Source organism: Emys orbicularis, chromosome 2, assembly GCF_028017835.1.
Source record: "Emys orbicularis isolate rEmyOrb1 chromosome 2, rEmyOrb1.hap1, whole genome shotgun sequence".
Classification (NCBI taxonomy): Eukaryota; Metazoa; Chordata; order Testudines; family Emydidae; genus Emys; species Emys orbicularis.
This window is the reverse complement of record NC_088684.1, coordinates 18,746,555-18,763,212: the sequence shown is the minus strand read 5'-3', so window position 1 is coordinate 18,763,212 and position 16,658 is coordinate 18,746,555. Positions and strand designations below refer to the sequence as shown.

Genomic DNA, 16,658 nt, shown 5'->3' with positions numbered 1-16,658 from the left:
CAGCCCATCATACCAACTTCCTTGATATTCTCTCTTTGCATTCTCTGAAAGCCAGCGAGATTGCGATCAGTGAAATCTAGCACCAAACAAAATTAAGTCTGGAAGTCTCAGAGACTGGCGTACAAATCCATACTACGTCTTTCAGGTTCAGCATGTATCCTTAGAAACCCTCATGGAGATTAACTTTGTGCTGTGTACTGCATTATCTGATAATATGGGTGTTAAACAACTAACCTTTTCAAGAGGTCATTGTGAAGTGTGTTTATAGGCCTGAATTATACGGAACGATGACCCAAAAGTAGCTTGTTTTGTAACACTGATGGGCCAAACAAACATAGCAGCAAGCAAATTTGTATTTAATATAAAGCTTCCTCACTTGCCCACATAAAAGACAACATTAAGTTTATCAAAAGATCAAGTGCCAAGTCTTGAAGTATAAGATCTTGACTGTATCAAAGCCAAGATTCTGTAAATGCAAGCCATCTGAAACAGAACAGAGAGAATAGAGAGAGGCATGGACACAAAGTACAGCAGCAGAACCAAATGCAAGTTCAAAATGAACAAGATACATGACCTAAAATTCAGCCATAATATAAGCTGCTTCATTTGATTGCATATGTAAACACTTTGTGTCAGCAACCTGCTTAGCCCCATGCCAATTACCCTTTTTCATGCTGAAAACATGCACTTTGCAATAGAACTGATCATTTTAAAAGGTCAAAACATTTAAAAAAAACTTAGCACAGATTTTTATCACATTTTAAGTTTGCTGGATGTATGATTCTTACCACTAAAGTAATTTGATGAAGTGCTATTAAATAGCCTAGAGCGTGTGGCGTGCATCTTTATTCCAACATTCTGATACACAACTCAAAAGCTCCAACAGTTAATATATTATTGTCCTGAGACTACATGATAATTCATAAAGTATATCAATAATATTAAAGAATTTTAAAAAACAGTAAACCAAAGAAATTATACATAATAGGGAACTATGCCAAGATATTGCAAGGAACGTAAATAATTCAGGAAAGTCAATACTTGTAAACTTCAACAATAAAGGAAAGACAAGTTTAGATTTAATTATTCTTCTAAAGATTAAATTTAACTTTTTAAACTAGTTTTTTCATATTAAAACCAATACAACCAAGATGGCATTGTCTGGCCAAAAAGGGGAAATTTTAAAAAATGGAGAGTGCACTTCATATTTGCTCTATATCAATATTTGCTCTCAATATTTCACTTACATATTATTGATTATATTTTACTAAAAGGGCAACCTTCTTTCCCCACAGATTAATACCATTAGTTTGCTTTTTTCATGTGCTTTGGTGCACATCTGTTAAGTTAAATATAGCAAAGCAGTTAAACATGCACAGTAGCAGCCAATAACACTTACCTGCCATTCTTAGCCCATATTACGTCATGCAATGTGAAGCAAACAAAAAGCAGAAATAATCAAAAGCTATGTGAACCTTTCAGGACATTTGGCACTGATCAGGAAAGGCGATTTTTTTCCTTGCTAAAAATTACAGAAGTTCTGCATGTGGATTTGGGGTTGGGTTTTTTTTGGTGAACTGTAGGAAGCACTTCTGTGCCTAGTCAAGTTAGGTTCACATGTAATGTACCTTTTACATTCTGCTGTTAGAGAGTTATGAATGGCTTTTGTGAACTGATTAGCATACCAATGATTGTTTCAGTGTATATTGGTATAGTGTGGAAGAGGGGATTCACATTAGTATTCTAGTTCTGGAATCTGTAAGCAAGTTTTGGCAAGTCATTCTACAATTCTTTTTAAGTTATGACATTTTGAGAGGATTATTTACCTCTATGTACTTAAACTTTTTTTTTTTTTTTTTTTTTTAAAGGGATGAACGGACCATTTTATATGCAGGCTCTTCAGCTGTTTTGCAATTAGTGAAGTCTCAAATTTACAAGGCATAACCTAAGGGGCAGATATTTTCTTTAAAATGTATTAATGTCTAGAAAAGGCACAAAAACATATCAGATCCCTATATCAAAAGCATTATCTAATACAAACTCACTTCTGGCTTCTTTTTTTTTAATTTTTTTTTTTATTAAAGACAAGCTTAATATAAATATAGTGGGATATAGACAATTATTTTATTTTCCAATTGTTCACAAAAGTATTCATAACTCAGTCATGCAAAGTAGTTAGAAGGATGGCAAAGTAAAGACATACGTTTAGAATGAGACATAAATGCAGTCTACTGCAGGCAAAGAGAAATAGATATATAAAATCATCTTCTCACTTTCAAAATCAAGGAAAAAATTTGGCCCCTGCTCAAGGTCTGTGCATGTCAAAACTTTAAGAAGGTTCCCCATGTTAAGGTACCTGTCGAGACAAGAATGAGAGAAAAGAGAATATCCCTTTATAAGAAGGAACAGCCCAAATATAGTAGAATGAAGGTGGTGGTGGGGGGGGGGGGGGGAAGTCCAAACAGTTCCATCAGACATAAAACCATCCTTCAGGCTCCTGCTATGGTGCATGCTGGTGGAGGGTGATCCCCACCTCCAAGGATGTGGATTTCCTGTAAAAAGTGACAGACATGTGTCACCCACATCTTCATAGTCTCTCCTGTGAGAAAGAAGAAGAGCTCCAACTGAAGGCCTTATAAATGAATAAATTCCATCTCACTGAGCCAGTGTCCTGAGCAAGTGTCTGTGCCTTCAAGGATAAGTATCCTATATGCAGCACGGCTACTATGTTAATGTTGACTCAGACTGTGTTTGATGATGTGGAGGGGTGGAGAGCTTTATTTTTTTCCCTTTACAATTTTGTTAAAGGAGAAACATCATAGAAAGCTGCATCCGGACACTTTTTTCATTTCAGTTTAATGTGTACAAAAAACAACATAGCACCATATGAGATCCTAGAGATCCTGTGATCTTTAGGTAATGCATCTGAAAATTAACAGGTGCGACTCCCAAATTCACTTCCATTCATGAATTTAAATCCTGGGTAAAAACAATACTAGCCCTGCTATGAATGAACAAGTTGGAATCAGATAGGGATTTTACTGTTCCTTCATACAAGTCTGTACATTTCACTAAGGCACACTGACAGAATTTTTCATTGTATGGCTAGTTGATTTGCAGGCAGATGAAAGGACATCACTGACCAGAGAGAGACCCAAAATGATTAAGCACATGAAAATCAAGAATTACACAGTAGCATGATGGTGGCTTGGCTCTACTGAAAAAAACAAAACAAAACATGCAACCCTTTCTCAGATTGTGCTTTTGCAACTGATGTTCCCTTCGCCTTCACTGTGGTGGAGGGCACACGCAATCCTACTGTTACCATTTTAAATGCACCAGCTGTGAAGGGCTGAAAGACTTACTTTCAAAATCCAAGAAAAAATGTGCTGCATTGTGGTCTATGTCCCTGGTTAGCACTTTAATGAGATTACCCATGCCAGCAAACCTAAAAATAAAAATGGCAACATTGTTTAGTTCCAGTAATTGTTTCCTTTTTTTAAGCACAGGACTGGGGTCCATTTATGGCTGGCTCCTTTGTGGTTTCACACATGTGCTGATTCACCAACTTGTGGCTTGGACAGGGCTAACACGCACTTTGTGCAAGTGCCATTTCACCTATCCAGTCTCAGAAAGAAGTGGTTAACGAAAAACAAGGTGGCAAGTATACAGAAAAACTAAATTCTGCCATTATTTGTATCCAACTATGACAAACATTTGTATCCAACTATGGAAGAGCAAGGAATAATTCTAGCATTGTAGTTGCTTAATGCTGAGTAGTGTGTGATTTGCAGTGTCCCATGGGGTGGTCAAAACTATATTACAGGCTGGGTGGAATCATGGTGTCCATTATAATACAATTTTCTTCCTCCCTCTAAAATCCAGAAGAAATGCAATTCTGGCTAGAAATCTAGTAGGAGTAGTCTGTAGCAAAGGACAATTTCCCCCCCAAAACTGAAGTTAAATTGACAAGCCAAGTAAGTTAAACTTTATTCCCCCAAAATATGAGCTAATCATATCTGAAAGATTCTTCTTATGCTTTTCTACTGCATCTTAGCTAAAACAAACAGAGTGAAAGAAAGATTAATTGTGGTTTATTAGATTCATCTAGTTGAGACATAAATCCACATGATGAAACCTCAAACATTACCAGCAAATTTTAGAAATAATTAAATGCTTAAGTAGGAATGCCAGAATCGGGGCCGGCTCCAGGCACCAGCTGAGCAAGCTGGTGCTTGGGGCGGCAGATTGTTGGAGCGGCATTCTGCCCAATCCTAGGGCGGCACGGCCGCCTTTTTTTTTTTTCTTTTTTGGTTCTTGTTCCGCTCCGGCCACCCTGTAGGGGCGGCGGCGCGAAGAACCAGAGCGCCCTGCAGGGCAGTCCTCTTCCTTCCCTCCCCGCCGACTGGAGCGGAGCCCTCGCGGCAGGCGGCAGCGCAGCGGGAGGGGCCTCGTGGCAGCGCCCCTGCTGTAGCCCTGGCCGCCCCCTTCTTTCTCTCTCCCGCCCGCTCCCTCCCCCTCCCCCCCCCCCAGCCAGTACCCCTGCACCCGCGCTCTGGTCGCGCCGCAGGTTGTTTTTTTTTTTTGCTTTGCCGTTCTGGCCGCCCCGTTTTTTTTTTGCTTGGGGCGGCCAAAAAGCCAGAGCCGGCCCTGGCCAGAATGGCACATCATGAAAGGGCAGCATTTTCAATGCACATCAATAGTTCTAAGACCAACATATAGTTCACCACCACCAGCCTGCAAACATGCTTTGGCAAGATCTGCAGAACAGCAATGAGCATGAGCCAACCTCAATTCAATGGGGTGCTTTAACAATGCTGCCGCTACAAGGCCCAAATGCCAATACTTACTATCAGAACTATCCCATTTCAGGAGCGTCACTAAACTAAAACATGTGAGATGTGGATTTCAAGCACTTAAAAATAAAAATGTTAAACTAAGGCCAGATCAATAGTCTGACTTATGGGTTCAAATGGAAGGAGCCAAGAAGGACGTGTATTGATCTGCAATTCAGTGAATGCACTTGTATAAAAATCACAGAAATCCAGTGTTTTTCATTAAGGTGCTTTAATTTCTTTAATCATGGCAGCAATGTTTATTTGGAAAGGGAGAGCACAAGACCATTCACTCTGAATTATTAGTGACTTGTGGAGTACACGATTGAAGCAGCAGCCAGGCAAGCCATTGGATCTCATAGTGCTTGGAATCAGGATAAGGAATTTGTGTAATTTGGAAAGAAGTCAACTAAAGACACTGGAAACAGGCCCACTACTCCTATCCATCTGATTAGATAGTACCCCAGACTGCATCAGATGATGTGAGAAGCAGTGGGGGGGAAATTAATCCAAAACATACGCAAGGGCATAGGTGTTTTCTACAAGCTCTACTTACAGTGTTTTGTTTATATAGGGGTAACAAAGCAGCTCAGAAGCCGTTTACAATAAAGTCAGACAAAAGGCAGGCAATTATGAAATTGTTGGACAGTAATGAGAAAATCTCTCTCCATAGCTAAGATTTATACATGCTGCCCAATTTTAGCCACTCTCTAAAGTCCTCAAAAATAGGTCACATGCACCTCAAATTTTGAAAGTCTGATCCATATTTTTGCAATATGGAACTTGAGAAGTCAAATAGCTGGTAATAATCTTTTGAAAATTCTCCCTCTCCTTTGTGCCATATACCTCATATCAAAATACAGCTTATCTTAAAAACTCCATACGAAGTTTATTTTTAAGATCTCAGCAAGATATAGTGCTCAAGACCAATAAGGGGAGCAATAGGGGGCAAAAAACCTAGCTGGCTTCAAGATTGAGCTTGATCAGTTTATACAGGGGATGTTATGATCAGACTGCCTACAATGGCATGTGGATAATCTGCAATTGCTAGTAGCGAATATCCCCAATGGCTAGCGATGGGATACTATATGGAAAGACCTCTGAGTACTACAAAGCAGCGGTTCTCAACCAGGGGTCCACGGGGCCCTGCAGCTGAAGCCCCAATCCCTGGCTGCCCCCCAGGAGGGTTGAAGCTGGGAGGCAGGGGGCTGAAGCCCTGATCCCCGGTGTCCCCTGGGGGGCTGAAGCTGGGAGGCTGAATCCTGGAGCCCCGATGCTCCTTGTGGGGCAGAAGCCCTGAGCCCATGGGCAGAGTTGGGGACATGGAGGGCATTGCCCCCCCAAAAAACTGCAGCACCAGAGCACGGCATTCCAGGGGGCAGCTCCACACCTCCCCCCCACAATCTCCTCTCCCCGCTCCCTGGCCACGTCGGAGGCAGGAAGCCGGAGCCGGGCAGTGCAGGGCAGCTGCTGCTCTGGCTGGTGCCATGGAGGAGGCAGCGGTAGCGTTCCCTCCTCTCCTGCTGGTGCTCCAGGTTGAAGTTGCTCCTCAGCTCCCAGCCCCCTTTGCTCCCACAGAGGCAGCTGATAAGAGCCCACCTGGGTGGGGAGACCCGGCTCCGTGGCTGGCAGACCCCTCCGGGAACAGGGACTGTATGGGAGTCCTCCCAGCACATAGCCCCTAATACCCCTCTCCCTATACCCTGAGCTACATCCTCCCTACACCCTGAGCTGCCCCCTACCCACACACAGCCCCTAGCTACCCCCTCCCTGCACCCTAAGCTGTTTTCAAACTTTTTGAGCTAAGCCCCCCAACCTTTGAGTTATAATTTTTGCTTGAAGTTAAGACAATAATGAACTATGTATTTTAGTAGGTTAAAGTACCCCCAACCCAAGGTAATTTTTTGGCATTTTTGGCTCTCAAAAGCTTGTTACCATAGAATAGATTAATTTATTTCCCAGCTTACTGAAAGGTCACCGAGATCTCTACAAATATCACTACAAATGGTTTCCTACTGGTTAATATCTCATTAGAATTTGCTACGTTTCAAAGAAACACAAACTTGATAGCTACAAAAGTAAACATAAGCACTTAGGCTTGGTCTACACTTACCCCCCAAGTCGAAGTAAGGTACGCAAATTCAGCTACGTGAATAACGTAGCTGAATTCGACATACCTTACTTCGAATTTACCGCGGTCCACACGCGGCAGGCAGGCTCCCCCGTCGACTTCGCGGTACTCCTCTCGCCGAGCTGGAGTACCGCAGTCGACGGGGATCACTTCCTGGTTCGATTTATCGCGTCCACACCAGACGCGATAAATCGAACTCGGAACTTCGATCCGCAGCCGTCGAACTACCGGGTAAGTGTAGACTAGCCCTTATTGACACTTCTGAATGTCAGGTCACTTATTCAGGTGCCTAAATATGGACTCAGAAGCCTAACTTTAAGCATCTGTTTAGAAAAATCTTGACCTTACTATTTCAGCAATGTAGTTAGACTCATGTTTTGAGGAGTTGTTTAGACGGATTGATTTTTTCCTAAATACACACACACTTTCACAATGCTCCTTGCCAAAACATTTGAGCCTGTCACAAATTTTTGACTTTTTCCTCAAAACCCATTTGTGAGGCAGGGAAGTAAAATGAGGATAACTACTACATGCTTACCTCAAGTGTATTCTGAGTACATATTCATTGTTTGAGAAGTGCTCAGATACTACAGTGATGAGCACTATAAATAAAATGAATTCATCCTTAGAGTTTCAGATGGGGAATTAAGACAAAGTGTAACTTCCCATTGTCACACAGAAAGTTTGTAGCAGAGCCAGAAGTAAAACTCAGATCATCTTCTGAATCCCAATCTAGTGCCTTAGTTAAAAAATTATCCCTCCTCTCAAATGCTTATGTTGCTGCATAACTTAGGACACTTTTGTTACCTGCTCAAAGAGAAACAAATATTTAAGTTTAACTATACATAATAAATATCCTTATGCACATCCTTAAGCCACCCAAAAGTTCTCTCCAATACTTTCAGTTCTAAAATTATATATATTTTTGTTTTCTGACTTGTTTTGTTTTGGGCCAGACATTAGTTACAGAAGCAGGAATTTTCTGCCATCGTTGCAACCACATGGTCAGATTAAGTGGGTCTGCGAGAGTGCACTGCTAGGTTGAGAAGATAAATATTCTAGGAAAAATCTATAGCCATCATCTGAGGGCAGTTTTAAAAATTGTGGACTGTTCAATAAAATCCCTCTCTCTTCCTAAAATAAGCTAGAGGGGAAATACAGTTTTGTGCCTAACAACTCCTCAGTCACAAGTGTCTTCATATAATAGATTTTCATTTCCTGCAGGAATCTACTGTTCCAAGTTTCTTTTCTAGGAATAAGGTTAACAAATAAAACTGTTGCCATGCTTCATTGAAGCCCTATGGTGAAATATCACAGAATACATGCTGGATTTATAAACAGAAATGTGATTACCTAAAGGTAAACTGCTTAGTGCACTTTTCCCACAAAAGAGAAGCACACATAAGGAATTCGTCTTTCTCAATTTCTACTCTGACCAAATATAGCCAGAAGTAATGTGCTGCACAAATACAATGATGCCTGGACTTCTCATTTTGTGCCAGTTAGAATTTAGAGGTGAGCAGACTTCTCAGACAATGAATTCATGAGCAAATAGAGCGTTTATAAGATATATTTTAACTATCAGCAGAAAAAAAAATCTTTATATAGCATTTGCTCAGACAACCATTATGATTCCTTATGAAAGGCCTAAAACTATATATATTTTAAATTTCAGTTTAAAATTAGAAGACAGATAGGCTTGGGAACAAATGTTGGTTATTTAGACACTAAATAGTATCAACTAAATGAAAAATTGTTACGCAGAAGCAAAAGACAGTCAAATTAGAAAATATTTGGTTTTGCTAGCTAGTTTCAGAACAAATGTGAAAAAAATTACTCAAGGCTCCCAAAAGTTTTCATAGTATATGAAGTCTGGGCTCTTGAAAGAAAGTAATGCTTTCTGCATTTCATAATAGTGGATTATGACCACAACTCCCCACTTTGAATTCTCAAAAATTTAAGCCACCTAGTAATGTTCAGAATATTTCCTGATCAACTAATTTTCAATGCATTGAAAATATAGTATAAAAAAGGGGGGGAAACCTAATATACTTCAATACATAGGAAAGGCTAATTTGCTTTTTAATAAGTGTGTGCCTGTCATATGAACAGATAGGAGCTTGGAGTTTACAGGAGCACCAACAGCCCTAATATAAATAATTTAGACAAAGGCCCAAATAGCTATGTATTCTGAAGAAAAAAAGGAAAGCCTTACCATCATACAACAGTGAAAAAAATATACTGTATTCAGCTTTCAAAAGAAAACGCTGCACCCAATTTAAGTGCCCCAAAATGCTGTAATTACATGCTCAGTTCAAATACTGATATACACAAGGCTAGGCAAAGTTGGGCTAAATCAGTTCCTTGTTGATTGATCTCAACAGAAAACTAAGGAGTTACAGGAAATGGCGCTGGTGATTTGAGAAATAGCTTTCTTCCTTCCATGTCTGCACTGATCCAATGGCCCAGAATGGGATTAAAAGACACTATGCTACCAAAGGCAGGGGAAATGGTTTTGGATGAGATTTGCAAGGAGTGTCTTGATCATTAGGAAAAAATTCCTTGTGCTCTTTATAAAGTCTAGGGATATGAGTTATGGTCCTGGCCAAATTCAAACAGTTATATTTCAACTACTAAAATATCACATCACGTCTTACAAAGTACTGTGTTCTTTACTCTTTCTTTTCTTAATGTGTGTGTTTGCTAAATATACACAGTTGTTTTGTTTCACCCTAAGGTAGATTCTATAATGGGACCAGTGATACTCAATTTGTCAAGTGTTTTGGGATCTATTAGAATGAACAGCGCTATTATTTATATTAGCGTAGGACCATGGACCAGACTCCCACTGTGCTAGGCGCTGTACAGAGAAAAAAGATGGACCTTACCCCAAGTTGCTCATAATCTAAGGGCTGGTTCACACTAAGCCCCCAGTTCGAACTAAGATACGCAACTTCAGCTACATGAATAACGTAGCTGAAGTTGAAGTATCTTAGTTCGAACTTAAAGGTACTTACCGCAGGTCCACACGCGGCAGGCAGGCTCCCCATCGACTCTGCCTACTCCTCTCGCGGAGCAGGATTACTGGCGTCGACGGCGAGCACTTCCGGGATCGATTTATCGCGTCTAGACAAGACGCAATAAATCGATCCCAGAAGATCGATTGCTTGCTGCCGAACCAGCGGGTAAGTATAGATGTACCCTTAGTAAAAGACATGAGACAAACGGATGCAGACCGGGAGAGAAGGGGAATACAAAGAGTCATCATGATAACAGTGGTCTCAGCACACCAGCAGCCTATATTATAAATAAGTGCAACATTTCTTAAGCCAGTACTGGTCACTTCTGAAACAGGATGTACCAGCAATGCCTGTTCATAAGTAGATTTGGAAAGATTAGATTTTTATCAGTAAATGTCAGTAAATATTGATTTCACCATACACTCACAAACCAACAAAAAAAATTCCATCGATAATAACTGAAATTTACAGATAGGCAAAGTTAGAAAGATGCTACTTGAGAATTTGATATAAGGGTATTTAGACATGTGATGCTGACAACTTGTGTTTTAAAGGTTGCAAAGATTTAACTTTTTGAATCTCAACATCTGTCTTCATTAAATAATTGTCTGACCCGCCCATAATTTCCCACAAATTTGAAAATGTAAAATCTATAAAAAGGAAAAGGAAAAAAAAAGGCTTTGAACCCATAATTTTGCACAACTCAGAACATTTTAATTGATAAAAATTGAAAAGAGCTTAAAAATAAACATATTACCCATCAAAATTTTAAAAAAAAATTAAAATTGAATTCTGCCAAGCCTATCCATAATAGATACTATCTATCATCACTGAACTGTACTTTTTTAAAAAATAGCAATTACAGAAAAGCCAGTCTTGCAGAGCTATGTAGTGCTGAAAGACATCAAAAGTTTCAGAGCTCTGTCCATTATCAGGCTAACTCCTCTCGTTCTAAGCGAAAAGTCGCTGAGCTGCACTTTGTTGAATTTGAGTTTGAGTCCATCATCATATGACAGTTCAATCAATTCTTTCTTTTCCTCAGCTGAGAAGCCATCTGGCAAGGTGTCTTCTATTGAAAATGGGTCTCTGATCCTTACCTGGGCCCCAGGCAACTTGAGCTCCAAGCTGCTCTTATTCTCAGTTCCCCTGCAGTTCCCTCTGAGCCAGAGAGCTCTGCCAGTCCCACTGCAGTCCCTGGAATCTCTGGAAAGTCTTTCCTATTAGTCTCCTCATGTGCTGATCTTAACTCCTTCCCGGGGTTCAGGGGCCCCACGGCCCTCCAACTTGGGCTGTATTGTGATTCTAGGAGGCTTCCATCCCAGGAAGCCTCTCTCCTGACTCAGTGCTCCCCTGCAATTGTCCTCTCCAAGCTGTCTGCCTTCTTTCTCCTCCTGGGAGTCACCTAACAGCTGGGATGTATATTAAGGGAGGTAGCTACCAGATTAACACCTGGCCCATTCTCCATCTAGTCTGCTGCTCCCTTGAAGCAGATCTCGGTTTCTACAAAGGGGCTATATATTATGGAACAGGGATTAGCTGGCCCTGGGTTCCACTACTCCTTAAAGGGGACAGTCATAGTGTACCACTTCCAACAAGCTTAGGTCTCACAGTTTGGGGACTGCAAATGTATAGCATAACTATATCATACTATGTGTGAAGATCTGCAACACCAAGTTTTTGAGGACAGGTAAGAATGTCATACAGGCCAGAATGATGTCTCTGAATTAATCATGTGATTTGGGGACCAAGTTCCTTGAATCTGTAGGTGCTCCAAATGAGCTCTCCAACCTGTCCCTTGGGTTCCAAACACTAAGCCAGCTCTGCAATAATATGTTGTGGTATTAAGACCCTCTAGTCTGTCTGACATTTCACCAGAAAATAGACTGGTCTGAGCCAGTGCTGAAAGTCTGGCAAGTGTCATCAAATCATGTACATGAATGCCAGCATGTGGCCTAGCACTGCAAGATATGTTCATATTGTTGTAGCTGGTTATGATAACTAGAGAATGAGTAAAGCTTGTAGTGATTGGAACCTGTCCTTGGGCAGGTATTCTTTTTCAGATCTGGAGTCAATCGAGGATCCTATGAACGCTATCATATGTGCTGGGGTAAATGATTATTTTCAGTTCTCTAGAAAGCTCAGCTGGGTGAAAAGGGGTAGAGCACATTACAGGTTTGTTACTGCCTCCCACTATGATATACCTGTCATCTGGCAGTCATCCAAGTATGGGCAAATGCGGACTGCTACCACAGCAAGGCATTTCATGAAGACCCTCTGTGCTGTGGAGAATCCAAATGGCAGTGCCTTGTACTGGTAATGATTTGACTCCACTGTGATACCCAAGCACTACCTGTGGGCTGGATGGATGGCTACATGGTAGCAAGCATCTTTTGAGAGTCACAAATAAGTCTTGAACCTGAAAGGAATAAAAAGATTGAGGCAACTGCTACCATCCTGAATCTGAAGTGGTATATACATTTGTTCAGTCTCTTCAAGTCTAGGATAGGACAAAGACTCCCCGTTTGTACTTTGGAGGAAAGTATTAATGGAGTAAAAACTTTTCCATATTTCTGTGGAATCTCTTCTACAGCTCCTAGATGAAGTAACAAGGGCACTTTTTGTAATAGGCTTTTGAGGGAAGGGAGATACATGTAGAAGTGAATAGGATAAGAAGAAGTTACTCACCTTGTGCAGTAACGATGGTTCTTCGAGATGTGTCCCCCTATGGCTGTTACACTGTAGGTATATCTGCTCCCCCACACCTCTGATTGCACATTTCAGGTGTTCAAAGGGTGGTCTAGTTAGGGTCTTTAGAACTAGACTGAGGTCCCATGTTGGAGTTGGGTGTCTGGTGTGCAGGAATAGTTTTCCTATGCCCTTGAGGAATCTTCATGTTTCTGGATGGGTGAATACCAAATATCCATCCACCTGCTGGTAGAAGGCCATTATGGCCCAAAATGTACTTGGAGTGAGCTAAGAGAGAGACTAGCCCTTTTAACATCTAGTATATAATTTAGGATTAAGGGAAAGGAGGAAGATGTCAGAGCAACTTGTTTGGAACTGCACCAAATTTGGAATTGTTTCCACTTTCGCAGGTAAGTGCGATGAGTCATAGATTTCCTACAGTGTAGTAACACTTCCTTCACCTCCTTGGAGCAGCAGCTCTCTCTGTGTGGGAACCACAAGGAGCCAAGCCTGAAGCCGGAGGATCTGTAAGTTGGGGTGATGGATCTGTCCATCATTTAGGGAGAGTAGGTGAGGAATGGGTTGAAGAAGAATTGGAGGACACATTGCTAGCTATGTCATGCATGGGTACCACACTTGTCTTGGCAATGTGGGCACAATCAGTATAAAACTCTTGACTTTTCCTGAATTATTAATAGGACCTTCGATATCAGAGGGAATGGAGGAAAAGCATATAGCAGGTCTCTGCCCATTGAAGGAGGAAAGTATCTCTTAGGAACTGTTTCCCCAGTCTGGCTCTGGAGCAGTAGCGGGGACATTTCTTGTTCCGGTAAGTAGCAAGCAGGTCTATTGTTGGGGTTCCCCATCAACTGAATATGTTGTGAAGCACTGTTGCGGTCATTTCCCATTCATGATCATGCCCAGTCCCCAGAATCACCGGGGTGTTCACCTCCAGCTTCCCTCTCAGCCCCACCCTGTTCCAGTAAGGAGTCAGACAGTGACCAAGATTGCAACCTCTCTCTGGCCTCATACCTCTAGCTGCCTACTTCCAGTTATTTTTACTGATTTAATTTACAAACTTAACTCAATATTAGTGAAAACTGAAGTTCTTATTTTTTTAAGATCTCCTCAGCATTACTGTAGATTAGAACCTCAGAGTTAAGAGCAGCAGAGTTATGAACTGACCAGTCAACCACACACCTCATTTGGAACTGGAAATACACCATCAGGCAGCAGCAGAGACAAGACACACACAAAAAGGGGCTGGTGGGGGGGGGGGAGGAGTGAGGGAATAAAGTACAGTACTGTGTTAAAGGTAAACTACTAAAAAAATAAAGGGAAAGTTTAAAAAAGATTTGACACGGTAAGGAAACTGTTTCTGTGCTTGTTTCATTTAAATTAAGATGGTCAAAAGCAGCATTTTTCTTCAGCATAGTAAAGTTTCAAAGCTGTGTTAAGTCAATGCTCAGTTGTAAACTTTTGAAAGAACAACCATAATGTTTTGTTCAGAGTTTTGAACATTTCAGAGTTACGAACAACCTCCATTCCTGAGGTATTTGTAACTCTGAGATTCTACTGTACTTTTTTCTGTTGCCACAAAGCTAGCAAGATAAAGCTAGAGAAAAAATAAATGCTACTACTAATCACTCAGTCCACAAAACTCTTACTATCCCTGTGAAGCTGCCCATAATCCCTCCTGGCACTCAAGGTATTTTTCCCAATGCTTAGGCCACTGGAACAGGTTGTGGGAAACAGAAGGGCTAGCTAAGAAAATGGTTTCAAACTTGACCTACTTTCAAAAAATAAGACATATGGAATGCCACATTTGATTACAATGATTTGGCCCATTACAGCCTTATGGGGCTGTATGATGCTGAGTGCAGTGTCAAGATCAGACAAGCGGAAAGCAAAGGCATATTTTCAAAACAAAACTCGCACGCATGCCCTTCTCATGCTGAAAACACCCCTGACAGATTTCAGTTTTTTTACTGAATCCAGAGGAAATTTAATACAAGTACATGATGTAACCAAATTCCCAAGCACTACAGACAGATTCTCTGAGGGGAACTGTACATTAAAGTACTTTGCTCTCAACTGGTGAACAACAAAATATATGCTCAATGAATGATAAACCCCTTTTTAGTATTTATGTAAGAAAATATGAGAATCAAGAATGATGCCAAATGTAAAAGATGTGAGGTATAAAATTGCCATGCTTTTAACTCAGATAATGTACAAATACAGGAAGATATATTTGTAATCAATGAGGCTGTTTGTTTAAAGAATAAATCAACTCATCTTTGTAGAGGTAAAAAAGCAAATACTAAAACATTCCTGTGATGGTTTACTATTTGCATTTAAATGCACATTAACATTGACAGCTATGATGTTTAAAATCAATAGCAATGTTCAATATATTTAAGGTGTTGTGCTTAATTACAACCAGTTACCTTAAATCCAGGCTCTGTATTCTAGTTGAGCTTCCTCTCCCAACCCTCAGACATGCAAGAATACATACCATTAAAAACATTAAAACAATTTATTTTCTTTGTTGGGAACTGGATCCTATGGAAGTTTTTAAGTCAGGCAAGCATTTGTAACTGAGAATCCCCTCATCCCTTCAGCATGCTGTTTGTTTGGCCTCTGGAAAAACAGCATGCTACCAGTTGGAAAGACACATTCCACAACATCACATACCTGATAGACCACACATATCACTATAAAAAGGCAGAGACTGACAGACAAGAGTCCAGCTGGAAATCAATTTGGCAACTCTGTCTTTTAAGGCACACTGAACATGTTTTTATTAGAATGTATCACAAATAGATAACCAGCTCTTCCCTGCTTAATGAACAACAGTTATTTTCTGAATATATGATGTCCCAGAATTAGATTAGTCAGCTAATGGCCTGAGCATGACATCAGAAAGTAGCTTCCCAATTGGTTTGAATTATTTGTTTTCTTCCCTCATGAAATATACAGTTTGTGATTGGGAGGGAAGAGGAAATGGGAAGTTGAGGTTATACTCTGAAGCTTCACCACCAATATTGTGGAATTCAGAGGAGCTAGCTACATTCAGCCTTCAAGGCTGATGGCAGGCTCCAGGAATGCAGAGAGGTTTGTAAGCAATCATACTAGAGTTAATCCTTTCACAGAAAGGGTCCAGAAAGATCTTAATACTTTACTTGGCTCTAAATGCAGTCCACATTACTGTCCCATCTCCATAGCTATTTCCCCCCCCCTCCAATGGAGCCATATGAAGGAACAGGAATACTAAAAAATGTAACCATCTCCATCTACCGAAACACGCTGAATACTAGTATTATAGACGTTACCTAATGAGGTTCGCCTAAGGGAACTAAGGATCTAACGTTGTAACTCAGGGACTGCATTGTGCAAACAAGCTTTAACGTCCAGCTTGGAAAGGATTATTCCAATAGATTTTTAGTTGAACATCTAGCAGCTATTCAGACACTTCTACAAGCTTATAAATAAACTGCTCAACTGCTCATTGAGAATGCTCAATTTATAGATTGAGTGGAAAAAAACAGAGCCCTACTAATGTTTATAGATACTATTAATTTAGACTGCGTAACCACTCAACAACAGAGATGCAGGTTTAAAATCCAATGACAGAACAGCTCTCGTGGAATTTTTATTTATTTTTTAACACAGAAAAGATGTAAATTTAGAGTTATGGACATTTACTTATTTCAATGCATGATTCAGATTAAAGAATGGAAACTATCATGAATTTCATATGAGCAACTCAGGCCTGGTCTACACTAGGAGTTTATATCGAATTTAGCGCCGTTACATCGAATTAACCCCGCACCCGTCCACACCACGAAGCTATTTAATTCGACATAGAGCTGTCTTAAATTCGACTTCTGTACTCCTCGAAAACGAGAGGAGTAGCGCTAAATTCGAAATGGCAATATCGAATTAGGCTAGGTGTGGATGGAAATCGACGGTAATAGCTCCGGG

General features: G+C 40.6%; 1 protein-coding gene across 3 annotated transcripts in view; it reads right to left on the bottom strand.

The window, feature by feature from the left end:
* CYRIB (CYFIP related Rac1 interactor B) overlaps positions 1-16,658 on the bottom strand; it is a 157,662-nt gene that overhangs the window by 38,536 nt on the left and 102,468 nt on the right. For all 3 annotated transcript variants that reach the window (XM_065398201.1, XM_065398204.1, XM_065398202.1), the window contains exon 4: positions 2,274-2,356. In XM_065398201.1, the coding sequence (XP_065254273.1) occupies positions 2,274-2,346 (73 nt within the window). In that variant the 5' untranslated portion in view covers positions 2,347-2,356. The remainder of the gene's footprint in view (positions 1-2,273; positions 2,357-16,658) is intronic.